Source organism: Chelonoidis abingdonii, chromosome 14 (genome assembly GCF_003597395.2).
Source record: "Chelonoidis abingdonii isolate Lonesome George chromosome 14, CheloAbing_2.0, whole genome shotgun sequence".
NCBI classification, from domain to species: domain Eukaryota; kingdom Metazoa; phylum Chordata; order Testudines; family Testudinidae; genus Chelonoidis; species Chelonoidis abingdonii.
The window spans coordinates 37016380-37037784 of NC_133782.1; the positions used below are offsets into that span (position 1 = coordinate 37016380).

Genomic DNA, 21405 nt, shown 5'->3' on the forward strand with positions numbered 1-21405 from the left:
GAATCCGTAATGCGATATGGTCCTAGGCTCTCAGACTGGCTGGAGACCAGTTCATTGATGAGGTTAATAGAGGTGAGACAATGCACGGGGCAGGGAGTCGAATAACCTTATGTAACATTTTAAACCTACCCGACACAGCTCTGTGACACTGACCAACAGCGATTCCGGCAGCGGCCTTGGGCCCTTTTGTACCTGCCAGAGGTCAGGGTTTTGCTTATCCTGCGTTCTATCCTCACACGGGAACTGAGAGCTTTACATGGGAATTTTAAGACTTTTCTTTGGTGGATAATAGTTCCTTTTCACCATTATCAGTGTCTGTAATAGAGCATTTAGGACCGACTGAATCCCGAGTATGCCCAGTGCGGAACACCCCGTTCCCGGTATCTCCCTCCTGGGGGTCTAGATCTGACTGAGCAGCCGGGTTTATTTCCCCCATTTCAAAGGAAGGAAATTACTGTTTCCTGTGAGCTCCCAGCGCGGCCTGTCAGCATCAGACCAGCTGGGACTTTCTCTGGTAACCGCAATGGGAGGTTTCTGTGTGAGCTCGGCCCGGCTTCCAGCACTGTGTGTCCTGCACAGCGATGCCGGGCGGTGTCCTCGGGCTTCAGGCCGGTCAGTTGCAGATACAGCAGGTTGTTGGGGTTGTCCCTGGAGATGGTGAATCGGCCTCTGACTGCATCAGCATAGTATGTTCTGCTCCCACTGCCGCTGCTGATGCCGGCGACCCAGTCCAGCCCCTTCCTGGGAGGCTGACGGACCCAGTGCCAGGGTCGGTACAACCTATTATGTGACCTAGGCGGTTGCCTAGGGTGCTAGGATTCGGGAGGTGGCATTTTGCATTCGGGGGGTGGCATTTTCTTCATTAGCGACCACAGCAGCCGGATCTTCGGCTGCTCTGGTCGCTGCCGGCATTTAAGCGGAGGGAGCTGGGACAGGGGGCGCAGGGAGGGCAGCCTGCAGCAAGTAAGGGGAGTAGGGGTGGCACACATGGGAACTCCCTGCCCCAGCTCACCCCTGTGCTACCTCCTCCCGGAACATGCTGTGGCTGCTTCACTTCTCCCTCCTCCCAGGCTTGCCGGCGCCAATCGGCTTAGGAATTGCGGCTTCTTCTGCTCCAGGTCTTAGGCACTTAACTCGCTCAGAGTGTGTCAGCACTGAAGGACCTGCCTCTGAAGGCCCAACGAAAACTCTCGTGGGGGGCCCCTAAAAACTCTCATGCCCCCCCCCCGTGGGGCTGGGGACAAATTGCCCCATTTGCCCACTCCCCTCTGGTTGGCCCTGATTGCATGGCCCTTGTGCGCATGGAATGGGGCTCCAGAACCGAGTCCCCGCAATCCCCACTGTAACTGCACAGACACACCTGACGGGACAGTCTGACTCCAGCACCCACAGACCTGGGGCATCAGTCAGATCGCTGGCAGCAGGAGTGTGTGTCCCTTATAAGAAGGGAAATATGCAAATCAGGGAGACAGTTTCCTGTTTAAATCTGTGTCTCCCTCTGCCCAGGCTGCACCCGGAGACACAATCTGCAGCCCCGGGGTCTGTGCAGTGACCACCAGTCCCCTGAGAATTTCCCCTTCAGCACCAGGGAAAATGGGATTTTTGCTCCTTGTAATTTTAGCTGTAGCAGCTTTGGAAGGTATTTTCCTCCTCTGAATAACTGGTAGTGTCAAGAATCTTGTGTTATCACTGTTTTTTATATCAATATTTACGACCTGTCTTTATCCCCAGGTGTCCGGTCCCAGGTGCAGCTGGTGGAGTCCGAAGGGGATGTGAAAAAGCCCGGAGACTCTCTCCATCTCTCCTGCAAAGCCTCCGGCTTCACCTTCCACAGCGCCTATATGCACTGGGTCCGACAGGCCCCCGGGAAGGGGCTGGAGTGGGTGGCTCAGATTAGACCCGATGCATCCAAGCAGTGGTCCTCCCCGGCTGTTGAAGGCCGATTCACCATCTCCAGGGACAACTCCAACAACCTGCTGTATCTGCAAATGAACAGTCTGAGAGCCGAGGACACCGCCCGGTATCACTGTGTGAAAGACACACACTGAGCGATGCACGTACAAAAACCAGAGCTGCGGAACTTCCCGGGCCTGCCGCACGGGGGCAGCAACGACGCAAGCAAAACTCTCCTGGCTTGGGCGCAAGAGGGGGAGGGGCCTCAGGACTGAAAACTCTGACATCACAGATTAACTCTTTCATGTCCTGACTACGTCCCCCACCCCAGTGCATAGCAAAGCGCTGCTCGCCTCACGCAAAAGTCTCCTCACACTGGAGTTAACGGGGGATCTCCAGGGAGTGAAGCAACGAGCAATTAGCCCCTTCTTCATATGGCTAAACCTGCCAGGGAACATCCCCCTCTGGTCACTGCACAATTCAGTGCAGCTGGTCACTGCTGGGAAGGGGATTCGGTCCTGTCTCTCAGCGCCAGTGGGTGTCCCAACTCCTGCTTGGATCTGAGAATCTTCCCTCACTAAGTAAAGGGAATAGAAACAGGATGTAAAATCGATCTCTAGAATGCTGTTCTTTCAGGGAATCTTTTATTTTGTTAGGTTTCAGAGTAGCAGCCGTGTTAGTCTGTATCAGCAAAAAGAACAGGAGTTCTTATTGCACCTTAGAGACTAACAAGTTTATTTCAGCATGAGCTTTCTTGAGCTACAGCTCACTTCTATGCATCGGAAGAAGTGAGCTGTAGCTCATGAAAGCTCATGCTGAAATAAATTTGTTAGTCTCTAAGGTGCCACAGGTACTCCTGTTCTTTTTATTTTATTATTTTTCTCTTATCCAAATACACTCGGGATCCCACCGCACTGAGCATGGTCCAGTACACACCCTCCCCAGTAACTGATAGCTGGAAACCCTCTCCTAGAGTGCTAAGAAAAATAACAAATTACAACAGAATTTGTGTCTCCTATAATGAGGTGGATATGCATATAGAAGCCACAATTCACTGTTCAGATCTGTCTCTCTTTGCCCAGGCTGCACCCAGCCGGAGAGACAATCTGCATCCCCCCATGGCTGTGTAGTTACCAGCCAATCCCCTGAGAACTCCCCCCAGCACCCGGGGTGAATGAAAGCCTGCCATCAGTTTGTTACCCTATAATTCACAGCCAACGTCACCCATTGCTATGCCAAGACCCCATGGGTCTGTGGTGCAGAGACCACTCAGTTCCTGAAGAAACCCCACTCAGCTATTACTGGAAATATGGGGCAGGGCTGGGAGTTTCAAAGGGGCCTCATGGATAGAGGAACCCACTTCACATTTGACAATCATAGTCCAGAATATCTGCTGCTGTCCAAGGATGGAACTAAAGATTCCACTGGCAACATAGGTCCACCAATTTAATATGGAGACCATGGAGATAAAGGACTCAACTGGCAGCCCTTTATTCCAGGAAACTCCCAAAGGTTGGCACTGAAGGCAGTGGCCAATAAGTGTTCAGGGAGGGAGGAAGCCTGGTAGGGCTTATTGAGATCGTGCAGAGAGAAGCAGCACCTCCATAAGAGAGGTGCCAACAGGAGTTATCAGGCTCAGAGAGCGCAGGGATGGTGGCCTTATCTGGTGGTTGCTCGTCTGGGCTCCTCATTCATCTTTGGATAGATCTGCTCTTGGGCTGATGCGCCCCAGCCATGACAAGCAGGAACAGAACACTGTTTAGGCAGTGAAACTATGAAACCCTGGCTTTCAAAACAACATCAGAAACACATTCACGTTGTGGAAGATCCACTGATTTCAATAACCTTACTCCTATACACAAAAGCTGAGGATTCAAATAGAAAAAAGTCCATTATTTAACACAGGGGCACTATTGATATCTTAAGCTGTAGGCGCAACACCTAAAATAGTTGCTTTGAAAAATGCCATCAGTATTTAAGAGGAGGTTCTAGCTCGGGGGCGGGCAAACGTTTTGGCCTGAGGGTCGCACAAGGTATCTAAATTGTATGGAGGGCCGGTTGGTGGGACAGGGTCGTGGCCTGGCCCCCACCTCCTGGCTGCCACCCCTCTCGGAACTCTTGCCTCATCCAACCTCCATTCCAGGCCCCTCTGGGACCCCTCCCCCCCCGTTCCCTGTCCCCTGACTGCCCCTGGATCCCCATCGCCCCATCCAACCCCTCCTCTCATTCCTGATGCCCTTCCCCACCCCCCGGGGACCCCTGCCTCATCCAAACACCTCTTCTCCCTGTCCCCTGACCACCTCCGGAATCCCTGCCCCTGACTGCCCCCCTCAGGTCCCTTGCCCCCATTCAATCCCTCTGTTCCCCCCGACCCTTATCCACACCTCCACCTCATGACCACTACCCCGAACTCCTCTGCCCTTTATTCAACTCCCCCTCTCCCTGTCCCCTTACCATGCTGCCTGGAGCACCAGTGGCTGAAGCCGGGCCATGCTGCTGCCACCACACAGCACAGATACTGGGTCAGGCCGGGCTCTGCAGCTGCGCAGCCTCAGGAGCTCACAGCCCCGCCACCCAGAGCGCTGCTTCGGGTTGGGCGAGCTGAGGCTGCAGGGGAGGGGCCAAGGGTGCCTCCCAGGCCAGGAGCTCAGGAGCCCTGCAGGACTGTCCCGCGGGTGGCAGTTTGCCCACCTCTGGCCTAGGGTCTTGTCTACATGATATAACTCAGAAAAGTTTAAGATTAATTAACTAAAGATGTGACGCATTAAACCTCTGCGTGTGGATGCTCCCATTCAGAAGAAAAGTGGCCCGAATTCCCTTAACGGGGGATTTTCCTGAGTGTCCCCATGTACGTATAAGCATCAGAACTGGAGTCCAGGGCTCCAGACAGCCTATTCCAAGCCTAGACTAGAACATCGGCCTTCTGGCTCCCAGTTAGCTGCCCTACCCATTGGGAGTGACTTGCTCTCACCTTCCTCCTACAGGAAGATGACTGCTTTGTTCTACAGCGGCGTGGGCTGAGGGACTTACTGGCCGCCACTTCCAGCGGCTCCCATTGGCCCGGAGCAGCGATCGGCGGGACCTGGGGACTGGGCAGGTAAAAACTTGGTCTTGCCGAGCCAGGGGCTTTCGCTACACAAGCAGCGACCCCCTGTTTGAGAAACCCTGATCTAGAGGATATAATTAGGATTGGGGTAGGGTTAGAAATAAATGCAGGGTTATGGTTGGGGAAGGGTACAATGAAAAAATAAAATTATGGTTTTTGGATAGCAGAGGTAAAATGATTCTTTACCTTGATAGGAAGAAAGTCGACAATACAGAATCAAAACAAGTGGAACTCTAATGCCCTTTGGAGCAGATTTTTAATGTTATTTAATCGCCTAGCTCCCCAAAAAGGAGAAGAGGATTCTATGCAGTGCCGTGAGACCAGTTTTAGATGGAGTGTTGAATCCTCGCTGTGACACATGCATTCACACGAACACAAACTCACATACGGCAATCCCTCCATCCTCAGTAAATTAAATGTGAACACCATATGCGAAATTCACACACACACACACAATCTCACAGATTCACTTACAGACTCACCAAAAGTGAATACAATATGAACAAAATATATTAAAAATGTATTAAACTAAACAGATTTCAGATAATTTATCTCTATTACATGCCCCAGCCAGAGCAAAGTCTGCCTAGTGTCGCACAATACACAGTCACAAAATTCTGTTGTGATACAAAAATTCTGTAAAAGTGTTTCTCTGCATAATCCGACATGCCCTGGGAATTATGTGAAACAGAAATCAAATAAGGTAAGGGCACAGACAGGGAAAGATACAATGAGTATAAAAGAATAAGAGAAAGTCAACACGCGGTGTAGGTTGATGTGTTCTGTGTACACAAATTGAGACGCTCTCACTGCCTTCAGTATGGGGCGGGGCACACAGAGAGAAAGAGAGAGCATATTTCACAAACACTCACTGCACTGGGCTCATTCCCTTCAGTAGGGACCATCAGTGAAAAACACAAGTATTCAAACACATATTTCTATTTGCAGAGTCAACAATTCTCATCTTCTGCGGCGGGGGACAAGAGTTACCTACCAACACTCACTGCTGGCCTGTTAACAAGCATCCACTAACCACTAAGGAAAATCCACTGATTTGTGCTCTGCAGGAGGTCAGATCAGGTGGTTCAAATGGTCTCTTATGGGCTAAATATAATAGGAAGCTATTAACTCAAAAATATTAAAATGTGTAAGATGCTACTTTCCCTTCCTGTTTACCCTTAGGACCCCCTGAATGCAGTAAAAGTTCTTCATTGCATAAAGCCCCAAAGCTGCATCGTTCCTTTGTGTCTCCATTTCCTCCTCACTCACTGACCCTGTTTGTCTGTATGCGCTACCGAAGGCACAGCCTCTCTGCACACCTGCACCGCTTTTCTCGTTTATATCTGCAATGCACGATATTTATTAATTAGTATTACAGAGGGGAAGCACCTTCCTCTTTACTCACCCTGGGACAGCTCATTTCTATTGATTGCTTCTGTGCACTGTTTATATTTCTTGTATATTCCCAATACATTTCTCAATAACCACTGTTGGAGGTTGGGATTCACAGACCCAATTAAGCCCTGTTCTAAAACACATTAATCTCCAGGGAAAGGATGTAAAAAGTACAGGGACATCTCCATCCCATCCCAGACGTGATCAAGACGTATTGCAGGCCACTCCAACACACAATACTCCCTACCTAGACATCTCCCTGGTGCCTTATACCCGCTGGGTGAAACCCGCATGCAAATCCTTGCGGGGGGGTGTTTGCTGTTTAAATACAAACCCCTGATTCAAGGAGCTTCAGTCCCACCCTAGACACAGAATAGTGTCATATTCCTACTCTCTGGGGAGCTTCCTTATTGCATGAAACAAGAATGAAATCCTTGTTGCTTTTCCTTTCCCTGCTCTATGTCCCCTCCTGTGAGTGTCTGTGGGGCACTGGGGGGAATTGGTGACAGGCCCGTGGAGTCTGTCTGTCGCTAATGCCTTTCTTGCTTCCTTTCCCCTTTCCCAGGTGTCCTCTCTCAGGTGCAGCTGGTCGAGTCTGGCCCGGGGACGGTGAAGCCCGGAGAGACCCTCACCCTGAGCTGCGCTGTCTCCGGGGTCTCCATCTCTACTCAGTATTACTACTGGAGCTGGATCCGGCAGCCCCCCGGGAAAGGGCTGGAGTGGATGGGGTACGTGTACCCGTATAGTAGCGGGAGCACAAGCTACGCCCCGTCTCTCCAGGGCCGAGTCACCATCTCTGCAGACACCGCCAAGAGCCAGTTCTCCCTGCAGCTCCGCTCGCTGACAGCTGCGGACACCGCCACCTATTACTGCGCCAGGGGAGACACAGTGACCCAGAGCAAAGCAGGGACCATACAAAAAGAGGAAGCTGGTTCTAAGCAGCCGAGTGATGCCAGAGAAGCAGGGGGAAATGTGTCCCTCAGAGATAAAGACACATACACAAGGCTGAATATGAATAACCCACCTGTGACGAACTGGGAATGTTCTTAATGTTGCTCTGAATACTGTGTTGGTGCCTCAGTGTCCCCTAGGCAGTTCTTAAGTATCTAGGTGGTGGAATAAGGGTGTGTGACTGCTGCAGAGCAAAGGGCCAGTGCACCTAAATGCCTGTCCCCTAGCAACTGATGGCCTGGGCCCCTGCTCTGCAAAGGTGCCAACTGAAGGTGTTGGAAACAAAGGGATCAGGTGACCTCCTGGCCCGGGGAAAGGGGCTAAGCAGAGAGAAGGGGCTAGAGGGGGTTGTTAGTCTGGAGCTGCCTGGGGACGAGGAGTGAAGTGCAGACATGGGGGGTCTGGCTCAATGACCCCCAGAACGGACCCAGCCGAGGGGTCCCGTTCGCTGCACCTACAAGCTCTGTTTTAGACCCTGTTCCTGTCGTCGAATAAACCTCTGTGTTACTGGCTGGCTGAGAGTCACATCTGACTGCAAAGTGGGGGTGCAGGACCCTGTGGCTTCCCCAGGACCCCGCCTGGGTGGGCTCGCTGTGGGAAGCAAACGGAGGGGCAGAGGATGCTGAATGCTCCAAGGAGAGACCCAAGAGGTGAAGACGTGTGAGCTTCTTGCCCTGAACAAGTCTGCTCCAAGGGAGAGGAGGCTCCCCAAAGTCCTGACTGGCTTGGTGGGGAGCAGTTCCAGAGCATCGCCCAGGAACTCCGTGACACCACTTAGTAATAGATAGTTTTTAAAAATGCCTCCAGCAGCCACCCAGTTTCTCTGGACACCATTTACCTTTCCGCTGCCACAGGAATCTTTGCAAACTTACTGAGAAATGTGTCGTTTGTTCCATTAGAATTATAGTAGCAGGCAGAGAAAGGTTTCTGGCAATACAGTAACAGAAAATCACTCGGGGCTCCTGTGTCGGTCTCTTTGCCGGTGTTTGTGAGAGTCTCATTCTGTACAGAGGGGAGAGCAGTTTTCCTCTCAAGGTCACGCCCACGAGCTGCAGCTTGTCGCACATAAATATTTTGCTGAGTTTTTAAGTTTGTGATGAGTTCCTCAATTTTTTCTTCCCTTTCCTTGTTAGCTGCCAAACTTAGAATGTTTCACTGAAAAGTGGTGACTCAAATTGTACTCCTTGAACACTGCGATGCTCTCCTGACAAATCAGACATACAGCCTCCAAGTTCACATTTGTGAAAATATATTTTGCGTTCTATTCTGTATGGAAACCTGATATCTACGAGCCACTTTTTCTTTTAACATTCATTTTTGAAAGGGAAAAGACAACTGTAAGATTAAGAGCGAAGGAAGAGGATAAAGAAGGTGTAAATTCAGGTAGGAATCTCAAATGCAGTCGTGCTAGCAGCCCAGCTATGAGAAGGGTCGGCCCAGCCCTTCTCTCTCAAAGTCATAGGAAGAACTTGAAAAACAAACCAGGAGCACTTGTGGCACCGTAGAGACTAACAAACTGATTTTAGTCTGTAAGGTGCCACAAGTACTCCTGTTAGTTTTGCAGATACAGACTACCAGGGCTGCTGCTCTGAAACGAAGAAGCGGAGTTCGTGCTAGGAAATACAGGGTGTCCCTTATAATGAAGAGGATATGCAAATGATGGTCAGAGTTTCCTGTTTAAATGTGTCACTCTGTCTGCCCAGGCTGTACCCGGAGAGACAATACACAGCCCATGGGTCTGTGCAGTGACCAGCCAGTCCCCTGAGAACTTTCCCCTGCAGCACCCTGGACAATGAGGCTCTGGCTCCATGTAGTGTTCCTTGCCGTGGCTTTGGAAGGTATTTTCTCCCTTCTCACCCATTGGCGGGGCAGGGGAATAGTCTGTTATTGCTCTGAATATCAATGCGATGTATAATATCTCTCTATCCCCAGGTGTCCAGTCCCAGGCGCTGGTGGAGTCCGGAGGGGATGTGAAAAAGTCCGGAGACTCTCTCCGCCTCTCTTGCAAAGCCTCCGGCTTCACCTTCAGCAGCTACGCTATGAGCTGGGTCCGGCAGGCTCCTGGGAAGGGGCTGGAGTGGGTCTCATATATTTACACTGATGGGAGCCAACAATTTTACGCAGACTCAGTGAAAGGCCGATTCACCATCTCCAGAGACAACCCCAACAACCTGCTGTATCTGCAGCTGACCGGCCTGAAGCCCGAGGACACCGCCCGGTATCGCTGTGCGGGACACACAGTGCGGGAAGCCGGGCCGAGCTCAGACACAAACCCGCCCTCGCTGGCTAAGCACAAACTCTCCGCTGGGGGGCGCCGCAGTTCTACAGCTCGCAGCGCAGAGACCGTGAGCGAGAAAACTCCCGTCCGCAGCTGCCCGCCTGTGACTCCCCCGCACAGATACAGACACGGACTAACCGCACTGTTAGCGGAGACCAGCCCGCAACTTCCCCTTTTCCCCAGGACACTCTGTGCGCCTCACTCCGCCCCTCCCCGCCTTCCCCCCCCCACCTCCCACTATCCCAGGGGGCGAGAACCGACATTAAAGTGAATGAATGAAAACATGGTTTTTAACCCCCCTCTAACAGCCAGGCAAAGGGTTTCCAAGCTGCCCTAGAGATAAGGACACCTCATGCCTATTGTAACCCCTCGGGAGCTCTAGAAAATCTCAGCCCGGGCAGACAGGTTTGAATTCTGGAAGGAGCCTACGGGAGCTAGACAGCCACCTGCCAGGGGTTTTCAACGTGTGTTCAGGGCTAGATCCACAAGATTAATTCAGCACCTACCTGCGGCCTTATGTGCCTAAATCGGACATGCCACCAAGATCCTCAAAGCCTGCACTCTGTAAGCACCGAAATTCATTAGGTGCCTGGCTGAGGATATGTGCTGGGGCAGAGAGAGCAGGAAAGGAAGTCACTCTACAGCCCAGGGGTGAGGACACTGTCTGGGATTTAGGAGACTCAAGTCCCTAGTTTAAGGAGTCTTTAATTATTTATAGCAAGTGCAACAGCCTTGCAACAGCCATGTTCCCGGGTGAGCTTGGCCCTTAATGTATCAATTCCTAGACGCCTGGCACACACAAAATTCCATCTTAAATAACTGCACTCACACCCCAGAAAACATACAGCAAAGGAAAATAGAGAGTGCAGCATTCCGGGGGAGAAATAAACCTGTTTCCTATTGTGGCTTGAAGTGATTATTACAAGCAGAAGTAGGGAAACCCTTGTATTGACTAGTGAATAACCCGTCTGGTGGAAGTCAATATTAGTAGGTGTTTAGGTATTTCTCTATGATTCAGTATCATGGGACAAATTCTCCCCGGCCTTATATATCCCATTGCGCTACTCGGAGACTCAGTGAGCTATTGTCTCACCTAAAAACCATTGAATATCCCAACTCCAGCTCTCAGATTTTACAAACCAGTCTCTGCAAGGGTTTGCCCACCCCTTAGGGAAACTGAGCCTGGCATCTGAGCACACTGCCTCCAACCTGGGAAATAATATTCACAGCGTGACTGAGCAGCTTCCCGCACCATGGCGCCCCTGGGGCTACGTCTTTCACAATAGAGGGGTTCCTGACCCCCACATTCCCCGCTAATTTTAAGGTGTTATAATAATTTTGTCTTCTCTTTCCTAACCCTAAACAGACAGAACTGAGCGGAAGCTGAGCTGTCAATAGGGAATTTTCTCTCTAAAAAGCAACTAGCGCAACTACAGAAACTATTCTGTGAGTGCAGGTCGTCCTCCTCTTCTTCCCCAGTTAACCCACTACACCCACCTCCGGGAGGCTGTTTGCGCTGACGGCTCAGGTCCAAGATGTGTCTTATAAAGACGACGAGATGCAAATCCAGTGCCTCGGCGCGCTATAGAAACCCCGTGATCTCCGGGACCCTGCAGTGTGGGGAGGGAGAAGGGTCAAGTCCGGCTGTCTGTGCAGATCCCACCAGAACCCCCCTCAGCGTCAGCAATATGAGCCTGTGGCTGAGCCTCGCTTTCTTTCTAGCCGCCCTTCCAGGTAATGTTCTCTCCTTCCCAGGGACAGGGACTGGAGACACCAGGGGAGGCTGCACATCCCTACCTTACCCAGAGTGCTGTGACATCACTGGGAACCTTTCTACTGCTTCCAAGCGGCTCTGACCCAGGCCGGGGGTGAATGTGATTCTTGTTCTGTCTTTTCAGGTGTCCGGTCCCAGGTCCGGCTGGTGGAGTCCGGAGGAGGGATTCAAACCCCTGGGGGATCTCTCCGTCTCGTCTGCTAAGCCTCCGGATTCACCTTCAGCAGCTACTTCATAGACTGGGTCCGTCAGGCTCCGGGGAAAGGGCTGGAGTGGGTCGCACAAATACGCAATCCTGCTTACAGCTCAGCAGCACATTACAGTGACGCGGTTAAAGGGCGATTCACCATCTCCAGGGACGAGTCCCGCAGCTCGGTGTATCTGCAGATGAACAGCCTAAGAACCGAAGACACCGCCCGGTATTACTGTGCGAGAGACACAGCGCTCAGAAACCTCCTGCGGTTAGCACAGAAACCTCCAGCGCGAAGCCCCCTCCCTCTCGGTGTCCCCAGCCGCTGCCAGCGCAGAGCGGAACCCGGAGTGTGAAGTCCCTAGTCCTTTATCCCGGCTTCGATCCTCTGAACATTTACTGTGGTGATGAACAATCCGACAGAACCGAGGCCGCCTTGTACATGTCCTAGACATGCGGACATAGATTCCTTCTCCAAATTTCAGTTAACACTTAGCTGCCCGTCCTTCCAGCAGCTTTAGCTGAGCAGACAGGCAGGAAGCATGAGCCATGCAGCCAAGGTGGAACCTGCCCTAGAATTGTTCACACCGGGATTTTGCCACAGTTTGCACACACCTAAGGAAGGCGGAATTGTGCTTCATTTGCAAAATTACATGGGTAACCTGTATAGCCGTTCTGAAGGAGGGAGGCTAACAAGGTCGCTAGTCCTACATTCACAGGCAGAACATGGGGATTCCCTGTACAGCCGGGTTTCTCAAACAGGGGTCCCCCCTCGTGCAGGGAAATCCCCTGGCGGGCCTGGCCGGTGTGTTTACCTGCCCCGTCCACAGATCCCACTGATCGCAGCTCCTGCTGACCGCGGATTGCTGCTCCGAGCCAATGGGGGCTGCTGGAAGCGACGCGGGACAAGGGACTTACTGACTCCTGCTTCCAGCAGCCCCCATTGGCCTGGAGTAGCGATCTGCCGCCAGTGGGAGCCGCAACTGGGGGGACCTGAAGACAAGGCAGGTAAACACACCGGCCTGGTCCGGTTCTTTTTCTTGGCTGGGTCCCAAGGAGGGGACCCCAAAATGAAGCTGAGCACAGGGCCCCACTAAATCTACCACAGATTGCAACAGTTTCCACAGGTGTAAGGTTTTCCTGAAGATAGTGGGGAGCCCCCAGATTTTGTATCAATCTCTCTTGGAGCCAGGTCTGCAAGGATCTCATTGTTTTTTTCAACTCTTTACCTATATAAACGGTCATTTGTACATGGAACTTGCAGGTGCCCTTTGACTTTGCCTCTTCTAAAGTCGCCGGGTTCCACTTCAGCGCTGGGTCCGTCAGGCTCTTGGGAAGCGTCTGCAGAGGGTCTCCAGGGTGCAGTACACTCGAAATTGTTCTCATTACACAGATTCAGCGAAAGGGCAGTTCGTTGTCTCCCGAGACAATCCCAGCAACCCCCTGTATATACAAAGGAGCAGCAGGAGAGCAGAACACACCACCGGGTATCACTGCGTGAGAGACTAGACCAGAGTGACAAAGCCCGTCAACAAAACCGACAGCGGGTTAACTTCGTGTTTAGCTCTTAAAATGGCCACATTTAAGAAAACACAGGAATCAACCGCAACAGCCAACACAAAAGTGGGGGTACTGCATACCCTGATTCAGTGAAAGGCTGATTCACCATCTCCAGGGATAATCCCAAGAGTGAGCTGTATCTGCAAATGACCGGCCTGAAGCCCAAGGACACTGCCCGGTATCACTGGGTGAGAGACACAGTGAGGGGAAGCCAGGCTGAGCTCAGATAAAAACCTTCCACCGCAGTAATCAGAGAAGCAGTTTGGTGCTCGGAGCGCCCAAGGCCTGTAAGTGACAATGAGATCAGTGATGGGAAAGGGGCGAGCAGCAACAAACCCTTTTATTGTTATCATTATCCCTCTTCTTTGCTTTTACACAAGGTGAAGGAATTTATACACGTTCCCGCAACGCACAGAACATTCTTAGTTGGGTTCCTGCCTCTTCCTTTCCTCTCCAGGGGCAAATTCTGAGCCCACACCCAATCTCCCAGACAGTCACAGATCCATAGACATAAAGGCCGGAATGGAGCAGGATGAAAAACTAGTCTGAGCTCCTTCATAACACAGGCCATAAACCCTCAACCTGCTTCATTCCGGTTCCCTGTAGCACCCTCTTCAATTCACAGTGCTAGGATTCAGCTCAGTGTCATCCTGTCAGTGACGCATTCCTGTGGAAAGACACCAATATCTCAGCTTTGGACACCAGAACACATCAGGTTTGCTTGTTTGTTTTATTTGGTTTTGTGTTTGGGGTTTGTTTGTTCATTTGTTGTTTGAGTTGAATATTTTTTCCCACCAAAGATGGCTTTTCTGGCACAAGGAGCATTTTCCTAGCAGAGAAAAATCCTGGTTTACATGAATAAATAAATAACTCCTGTCCAAAAATATTCATTTTCTGGTTTTAATAATAATACAAAAAGAGAAGAAAGAGTGAGGGGGGGCTGCCGAGCCCCCTTTTCCCACATAACCTAAGGGGGCAGCAATGAGGAAAACAGCGCAGCACAGCTTTGGGGACAAGACTGAAAGGGATGTCAGAGGTTGGAAAACATCATTTTTCATCTCGATCCCTACATAAACTACTCGTTTGTGTAAAGAAACTGCATTTGCACTTTGACTCTGGCTGTTCCACCTGAAATCTGAGAGAAAAATAACTGGCAAGTTTTTTCAAAAGAAAACCAGCCAGAGAATTACATCCTGAGGTCCCACTTGTATCCAGCCTTCATGGAACCCAACAACTTTGACATGAAGCCCAAATTAAGCTCTACCTCTTCCACACTATTATTTGTAGTATCAGTCCCTCAGTGTCAGCACAGGCAAGTCACTTTGATTATGTGATTTGACTCCACGCTCAGTACATTGTCTCACTCCTATTAGCTTCCTCATTGAACTGGTCTCCAGCCAGTCTGAGAGTCTCGTACCACATCACTTGGAGCCAGCCAACCACCCTATTGATTATCATTCAATAAAACTGTCTATTAAACATTCCCTTACCAAAGTATCGAATCTATCTATCTATCTAGCTGTCTATCTAAATATCCCGCCTGCTTACAGTGCTCAGCCTGAGCAACTTCTACCTTTTATGAAGCAGTGTCTATGCAAATCAAATACGAATCACCACGTTTAAATTCCGCCATGTCTCTGGCCCTGCAGCTCCTTCCAGAAAAAGACGCTGGTTTTAAGACACTCTCATTTTCAGTCTTTCCCTTGGAATTTCTAACTCTCACAAAACCCAAGATGAACTTTTGGGTAAACTTAATTCTCATTCTGTCAGTTCCCCCAGGTAACAATTAAGGCACCAAGTGTATCCTGGGTTCCCGGGGGACCCTGATAGAATCAGGGTCTAAACTAAACAAATCTGTATTTCCAAGGCCAAACGCAGGTCCAGCTGCTGGAGTCCAGAGATGATGTGAAAAAGCCCGGAGACTCTCTCCACCTCTCCTGCACAGCCTCCGGGTTCACCTTCAACCGTTATCTCATGGACTGGATCCGTCTGGCCCCTAGAGTGGGCTGGAGTGACTGGCCAGAACTGCTAGCCAGGGTAGCACCTACTACGCTAATATCACTCAAGGGCGATTCACTATCTCCAGAGACAATGCCAACAGCCTGGTGCATTTGCAAATCAGCAGCCTGAGAGCGGAGGACACAGCCCTGAATTACTGTGTCAGAGGCCTGGTCTACACTACAAGTTTAGGTCGAATTTAGCAGCATTAAATTGAATTAACCCTGCACCCGTCCACATAACAAAGCCATTTTTGTTGACATAAAGGGCTCTTAAAACCAATTTTTATACTTCTCTACGAAGAGGGGACTGAAATTGACATTGCTGGTTCGAATTAGGGTTAGTGTGGATGCAATTCAACAATATTGGGTTAGTGTGGATGCAATTCAACAATATTGGCCTCCGGGAGCTATCCCATTGTGACCACTCTGGACAGCAATCTGAACTCGGATGCACTGGCCAGGTAGATAGGAAAAGCCTTGTAAACTTTTGAATTTCATTTCCTCTTTGCCCAACATGGAGAGCTGATCAGCACAGGTAACCATGCTGAGCTCATCAGCACAGGTGACCATGCAGTTCCAGAATCGAAAAAGAGCTCCGGCCTGGACAATATGGGAGGTACTGGATCTGATCACTGTATGGGGAGAGGATTCCGTGCTAACAGAACTCCATTCCAAAAGACTGAATGCCAAAACATTTGAAAAAATCTCCAAGGCCATGATGGACAGAGGCCACAATAGGGACTCAACACAGTGGTATGTGAAACGTAAGAAGCTGAGACAAGCATACCAGAAAGTGAAAGAATCAAATGGATGCTCTAGGACAGAGCCGCAGACATGCCACTTCTATGCTGAGCTGCAGGCAATTCTAGGGGGGGGGGTTGCCACCACTACCCCACCTCTGTCCGTGGATACCAATGATGGGGTATTTTCCGTCACCATGCCTGAGAATTTTGCAGATGGGGAAGAGGATGAGGATGTTGAGGAGACCACACAGCACAGCATTCTCCCCAACAACCAGGATCTTTTTCTCACCCTGACTGAAATACCATCCCAACCCTTTCAAGGTAGTATCCCAGACCATGAAGCCATGGAAGGGACCTCTGGTGAGTGTACCTTTCTAAATATAAAACATGGTTTGAAAGCAAATGTTTTTTAATGATTAATTTGCCCTGAGGATTTGGGATACATTCGCGGCCAGTACAGCTACTGGAAAAGTCTGTTAAGGTGTCTGAGGATGGAGCGTAAATCCTCCAGGGACATCTCCATAAAGCTCTCCTGGAGGTACTCCAAAAGCCTTTCCAGAAAGTTTCTGGGGCCAGCAGCCTTATTCCATCTTCCATGGTAGGACAATTGACCACACCATGCTAGTACCAAGTAATCTGGTATCATTGCATGACAAAGCCTGGCAGCGTATGGTCATGGTGTTTGCTGGCCTTCAGGCAACATCTGTTCTTTATCTTTCATCCTAACCTGGTTTAAATATGTGAATTTAATTAAGGGGACATTCTTAGGTGGCCATTCCTACTGGGCTGTTTGCCTGTGGCTGAAAAGAAATCCTTGTACCAAAATCACGTGTGCTATGTATTGTGAATAGTGTTGTTCACTGTGAAAGAGTATAAGCACTGTTCTGTAAAATGTATCTTTTTAAATACTTCTCTCCCTTTTTTTCCTCCTGCAGCTGCAAATGTTTCAAGCCTCCCTCCTCCGTCCCAAAGGCTATCTCAGATAAGACATCCAAAAAAACCACACCCATGATGAAATGTTCTCTGAGCTCATGCAGGTGTCCCACACTGAAAGAGCTCAGCAGAAAGGGTGGAGGAACACAACAGCACAGGACAGGAAAATGGCCAGGGAATATGAGGAAAGGTGGTGGCAGGAAGATCAGAGGATGCACGAAGCAACGCTGGGGCTATTGCAGGAACAAACGGACATGATCCAGAGTCTGGTGGAGGTTCATGAATGTCACCTGGAGAGACTGCCACTGCAGCCCCTGTTTAATCAACCTCTCTCCTCCCCATGTTCCATAGCCGCCTCCTTACCCAGACGCCCAAGAACGTGGGGGAGTAGACTCCAGACACCCAACCACTCCACTCCAGTGGACAGAAGGCTGTCATTCAACAAGTACTGAAGTGGCCTTTTCCTTCCCTGCTCACCCACCCACCTGGGCTACCTTGTGACTTATCTCCCTATTTTTATAATCAATTAATAAAGAATACGTGGTTTTAAATGATAGTGACTTTATTTCCAATCTGTGATCGAAGGGGGGAGGGCAGTTTGCTTACAGGGAATTTTAGAGTCAACCAAGGGGGCAGGTTTTCATCAAGAAGAAACAAATAGAACTGTCACATGGTACCCTGACCATTCATGAAACTGGTTTTCAAAAGCTTCTCTGATGCACAGAGTTTCCTGATGTGCTCTTCTAATTGCCCTGGTGTCTGGCTGCATGTAATCGGCTGCTAGGCGATTTGCCTCAACCTCCCACTCTGCCATAAATGTCTCCCCCTTACTCTCACAGAGATTGTGGAGCACACAGCAAGCCGCAATAACAATGGAGAAATTGGTTTTGCTGAGGTCTGAGCAAGTCAGTAAACTGTGCCAGTGACCCTTCAAACATCCAAATGCACATTCTACCACTATTCTGCACTTGCTCAGCCTATAGTTGAACAGCTCCTTACTACTGTCCAGGGTGCCTGTGTACAGTTTCATGAGCCAGGGCATTAAGGGGTAGGCTGGGTCCCCAAGGATAACGATAGGCATTTACAACTGCAACAGTTATTTTCTGGTCTGGGAAGTAAATCCTTTGCTGCAGCCATTTAAACAGACTAGTGTTCCTGAAGATGCGAGCATCATGAACCTTTCCTGACCATCCCACTTTAATGTTGGTGAAACGTCCCTTGTGATCCACCAGTGCTTGAAGCACCATTGAAAAGTACCCCTTGTGGTTTATGTACTGGCTGCCCTGGTGCTCCGGTGCCAAGATAGGAATATGTGTTCTGTCTATCACCCGACCTCAGTTAGGGAATCCCATTGCAGCAAAGCCATCCGCTATGACCTGCACATTTCCCAGAGTCACTACCTTTGATAGCAGCAGCTCAGTGATTGTGTTGGCTACTTGCATACAGCAACCCTCACGGTAGATTTGCCCACTCCAAATTGATTCCCGACTGACCAGTACCTGTCTGGCTTTGCAAGCTTCCAGAGGACTATCACCACTCACTTGTGAACTGTGAGGGCTGCTCTCATCTTGGTATTATTGTGGTTCAGGGCAGGGGAAAGCAAGTCACAAAGTTCCATGAAAGTGCCCTTACGCATGCGAAAATTTTGCAGCCACTGGGAATCATCTCAGACCTGCAACACTATGCGGTCCTGCCAGTCTGTGCTTGTTTCCTGGGCCCAAAATCGGGGTTCCACAACTAGAACCTGCCCCATTAACACCACGATGTCCATATTGCCAGGGCCCACGCTTTGAGATAAGTCTGTGTCCATGTCCTCATTGTTCTCATCACCACACTGCCGTTGCCTCCTCACCTGTTTTTTCAGCTTTTGGTTCTGCATAAACGGCACGATAATGCGTGAGGTGTTTACAATGCTCATAAGTGCTCCAGTGAGCTGAACGGGCTTCATGCTTGCTGTGCTATGGCGTCTGCATGGAAAAAAGTCACAAAACAATTGTCTGCAGTTGCTCTCATGGAGGAAGGGGCGACTGACAACTGTAGCTATCCCACAGTTCCCGCAGTCTCCACCAAACATTTGAATTCTGGGTTGACTGACAATATTTACCCATAACAATGACAACGTGACAAATTTTGGCCCCATCAGGCATTGGGAGCGCAACCCAGAATTCCAATGGGCAGTGGGGACTGTGGGAATTGTGGGGTAGCTACCAGAGTGCACTGCACCAAAAGTCACTGCTTGCCACGGTACTATGGATGCGCACCACCGACTTAATGTGCTTACTGTGGACATGTGCACTCAACTTTATATAATCTGTTCCCCAAAACCGACTTCTGTAAAATCAGAGTAATCCCGTGTGTAGACGAAAGCTCATCATCCTTTCCCAAAGCTCTGTTAAAGGGCTGAGTATTTTCATCATCCAAGATTGTAATAACTGCTGGGCTAAATTTTACACCATGGATAAACTCAGTGCTTTAGATCAGTTTGAATATCCCTTTCTTCTCTCGGGTTCCCAAGCAATTGTGAATAATAATTTCCCTTCAGTGCTGCCTGAATCCTCCCTCGTCTCTCCTCTTAAGGAGGAGCCCCAGAGATGCTGCTCTCGGCCCACTAATCTCAGGGAGGTTCCACTGCAAAACCTTAACTCTGCCCTCAGACTCCCTCCCGCCCAGCTTCTCCCACCTGCACCCACAGGCGGGCCCCAGACCCGGCTCAAAGCACGAGCCAGGCTTGCTCAGATCACGTTCCTAGTGTCACGGATCATTTCAATGGAGCTGGTCATTGCCGGGAAGGGAAAGGGCCTCCGTCACCAATCCCTCCCAGCGCCACGGGGACTCTTCCCTCTCCAGTGGGTGGCCCAGCCCAGTGGATCCCTGGGACATGACCCCTCCCCTGGGACGCTGACCCCCCTGACCGGACATTGCATGGCCCTCGTGCGCGTGGAATGGGGCTCCAGAGCTGAGTGACCCCCCCACCCCCAATATCACCTCACAATAGCCAGGCCCTCAGTTCCTGGGTGAGGAAATACAGTCACTGCAGGGAGCTGTTCATTCCTCCCAGGGGGCCGAAAGTGTCAGGAGGAGCCCAGCGCCCTGTGCCTGGTGCTGCACAGACACACAGGACGGGACCATCTGACTCCTGCACCCGGAGCCCTAGGACGAGTCACTCAGATCACTGGCAGCAGAAGTGTGTGCCTCTTATAAGGAGAGGGCATGCAAATGAGGGAGACACTTTCCTGTTTAAATTTGTCTCTATCTCTGTCCAGGCTGCAGCCGGAGACACAATCCGCAGCCCTCTGGGTTGTGCAATTACCAGCCAGCTCTCCCCTCGAACAGCAGGAAACATGAAAATATTGCTCCTTTTAATTTTCACTGTAGCCGCTTTGGAAGGTATTCTCTTCCTCTGAATAACTTGCACAGTCAGAAGAATATTGTGTTATCGCTGTTTTTATACCGATATCAATGATCTGTCTTTATTCCCAGGTGTCCGGTCCCAGGCGCTGGTGGAGTCCGGAGGGGATGTGAAAAAGCCCGGAGACTCTCTCCGCCTCTCCTGCAAAGCCTCCGGGTTCCCCTTCAGCAGCTACGGCATGAGCTGGGTCCGCCAGGCTCCCGGGAAGGGGCTGAGTGGGTGGCCTACATTTACAGCACCAGCATATACTACAGTGACTCGGTAAAAGGGCGATTCACCATCTCCAGAGACAATCCCAACAGCCTGTTGTACCTGGACATGACCGGCCTGAAGCCCGAGGACACCGCCCGGTATCTCTGTACGGGAGACACTGCTCACAGTGAGAGGAATCCCGATACAGCTAATACAAAAACCCGCCCTTCTCCCATGCGCCGCGTGGGGGCAGCACTTCCACAAACCATCTACCACCGGGCACATGGACGGGATCTACAAGCAGAGTGAAGAACAGATCTGTCCTCAGGTTTCAGAGTCCAATATCCAGCTATAGACTCATAGAACCCTGGGACTGGAAGGCACCTCGAGAGCTCACTCATGGCAGGATTCAGTGTTATCTAGACTCCATCACTGACCGGTGTTTGTCCAACCTGCTCTTAAAAATCTTCAGCGCCGGAAATTCCACAACCTCCCTTGGAAATTTATTCCAGTGCTTAACCACCCAGACAGTTAGAAAGCTTTTCCTAATGTCCAACCTCCCTTGATGCAATTTAAGCCCATTGCTTCTTGTCCCATCCACAGATGTTAAAGAGAATAATTTGTCACTGTGGTAATTCAGCCTCCCAGTCCCAGACCTGAACTTTAGCGTCCACAATCTGGTCCTGTCCCAAACCTGGACTTTTGCGTCCAAAAGTCTGGGGGCTTACCTGAAACTCCCCCAAGCTCACTACCAGCTTGGGTATTTGGGCTGCCACCAGGTCAGGTAGGTAATTTACTTTAGGGGGCCTGACCTCCCCCTTTCCTCTCTCTGGTGTCCCCAACCCTCCCTGGGTGGGACCTCCAGATTCCAAATCCCTTGGATGCTAAAAGCAGGGGAAAAAATCCCTTCTCCCCTCCTTCCCCGCCTTGCACAGAAACCGGTTTCTCTACTTCCCAAGCGATAAGCGTTCTCTACCCTCA

General features: G+C 50.5%; 1 protein-coding gene and 1 gene segment (V, D, J or C); both read left to right on the forward strand.

Annotated features, from left to right (window-relative positions):
- Nucleotides 1–11286: 11286 nt before the first annotated feature.
- LOC142047771 (immunoglobulin heavy variable 3-21-like) lies at nt 11287–12544 on the forward strand. The segment is given in 3 exon segments: nt 11287–11357; nt 11522–11937; nt 12434–12544. Coding segments are annotated over 3 exon segments (573 nt in total).
- A 3144-nt stretch (nt 12545–15688) lies between these two features.
- On the forward strand, nt 15689–17282 carry LOC142047772 (uncharacterized). The gene is given in 3 exon segments (XM_075072449.1): nt 15689–16250; nt 16826–16890; nt 16892–17282. Coding segments are annotated over 3 exon segments (1011 nt in total). The 3' UTR covers nt 17276–17282.
- The last annotated feature ends 4123 nt before the right edge of the window (nt 17283–21405 follow it).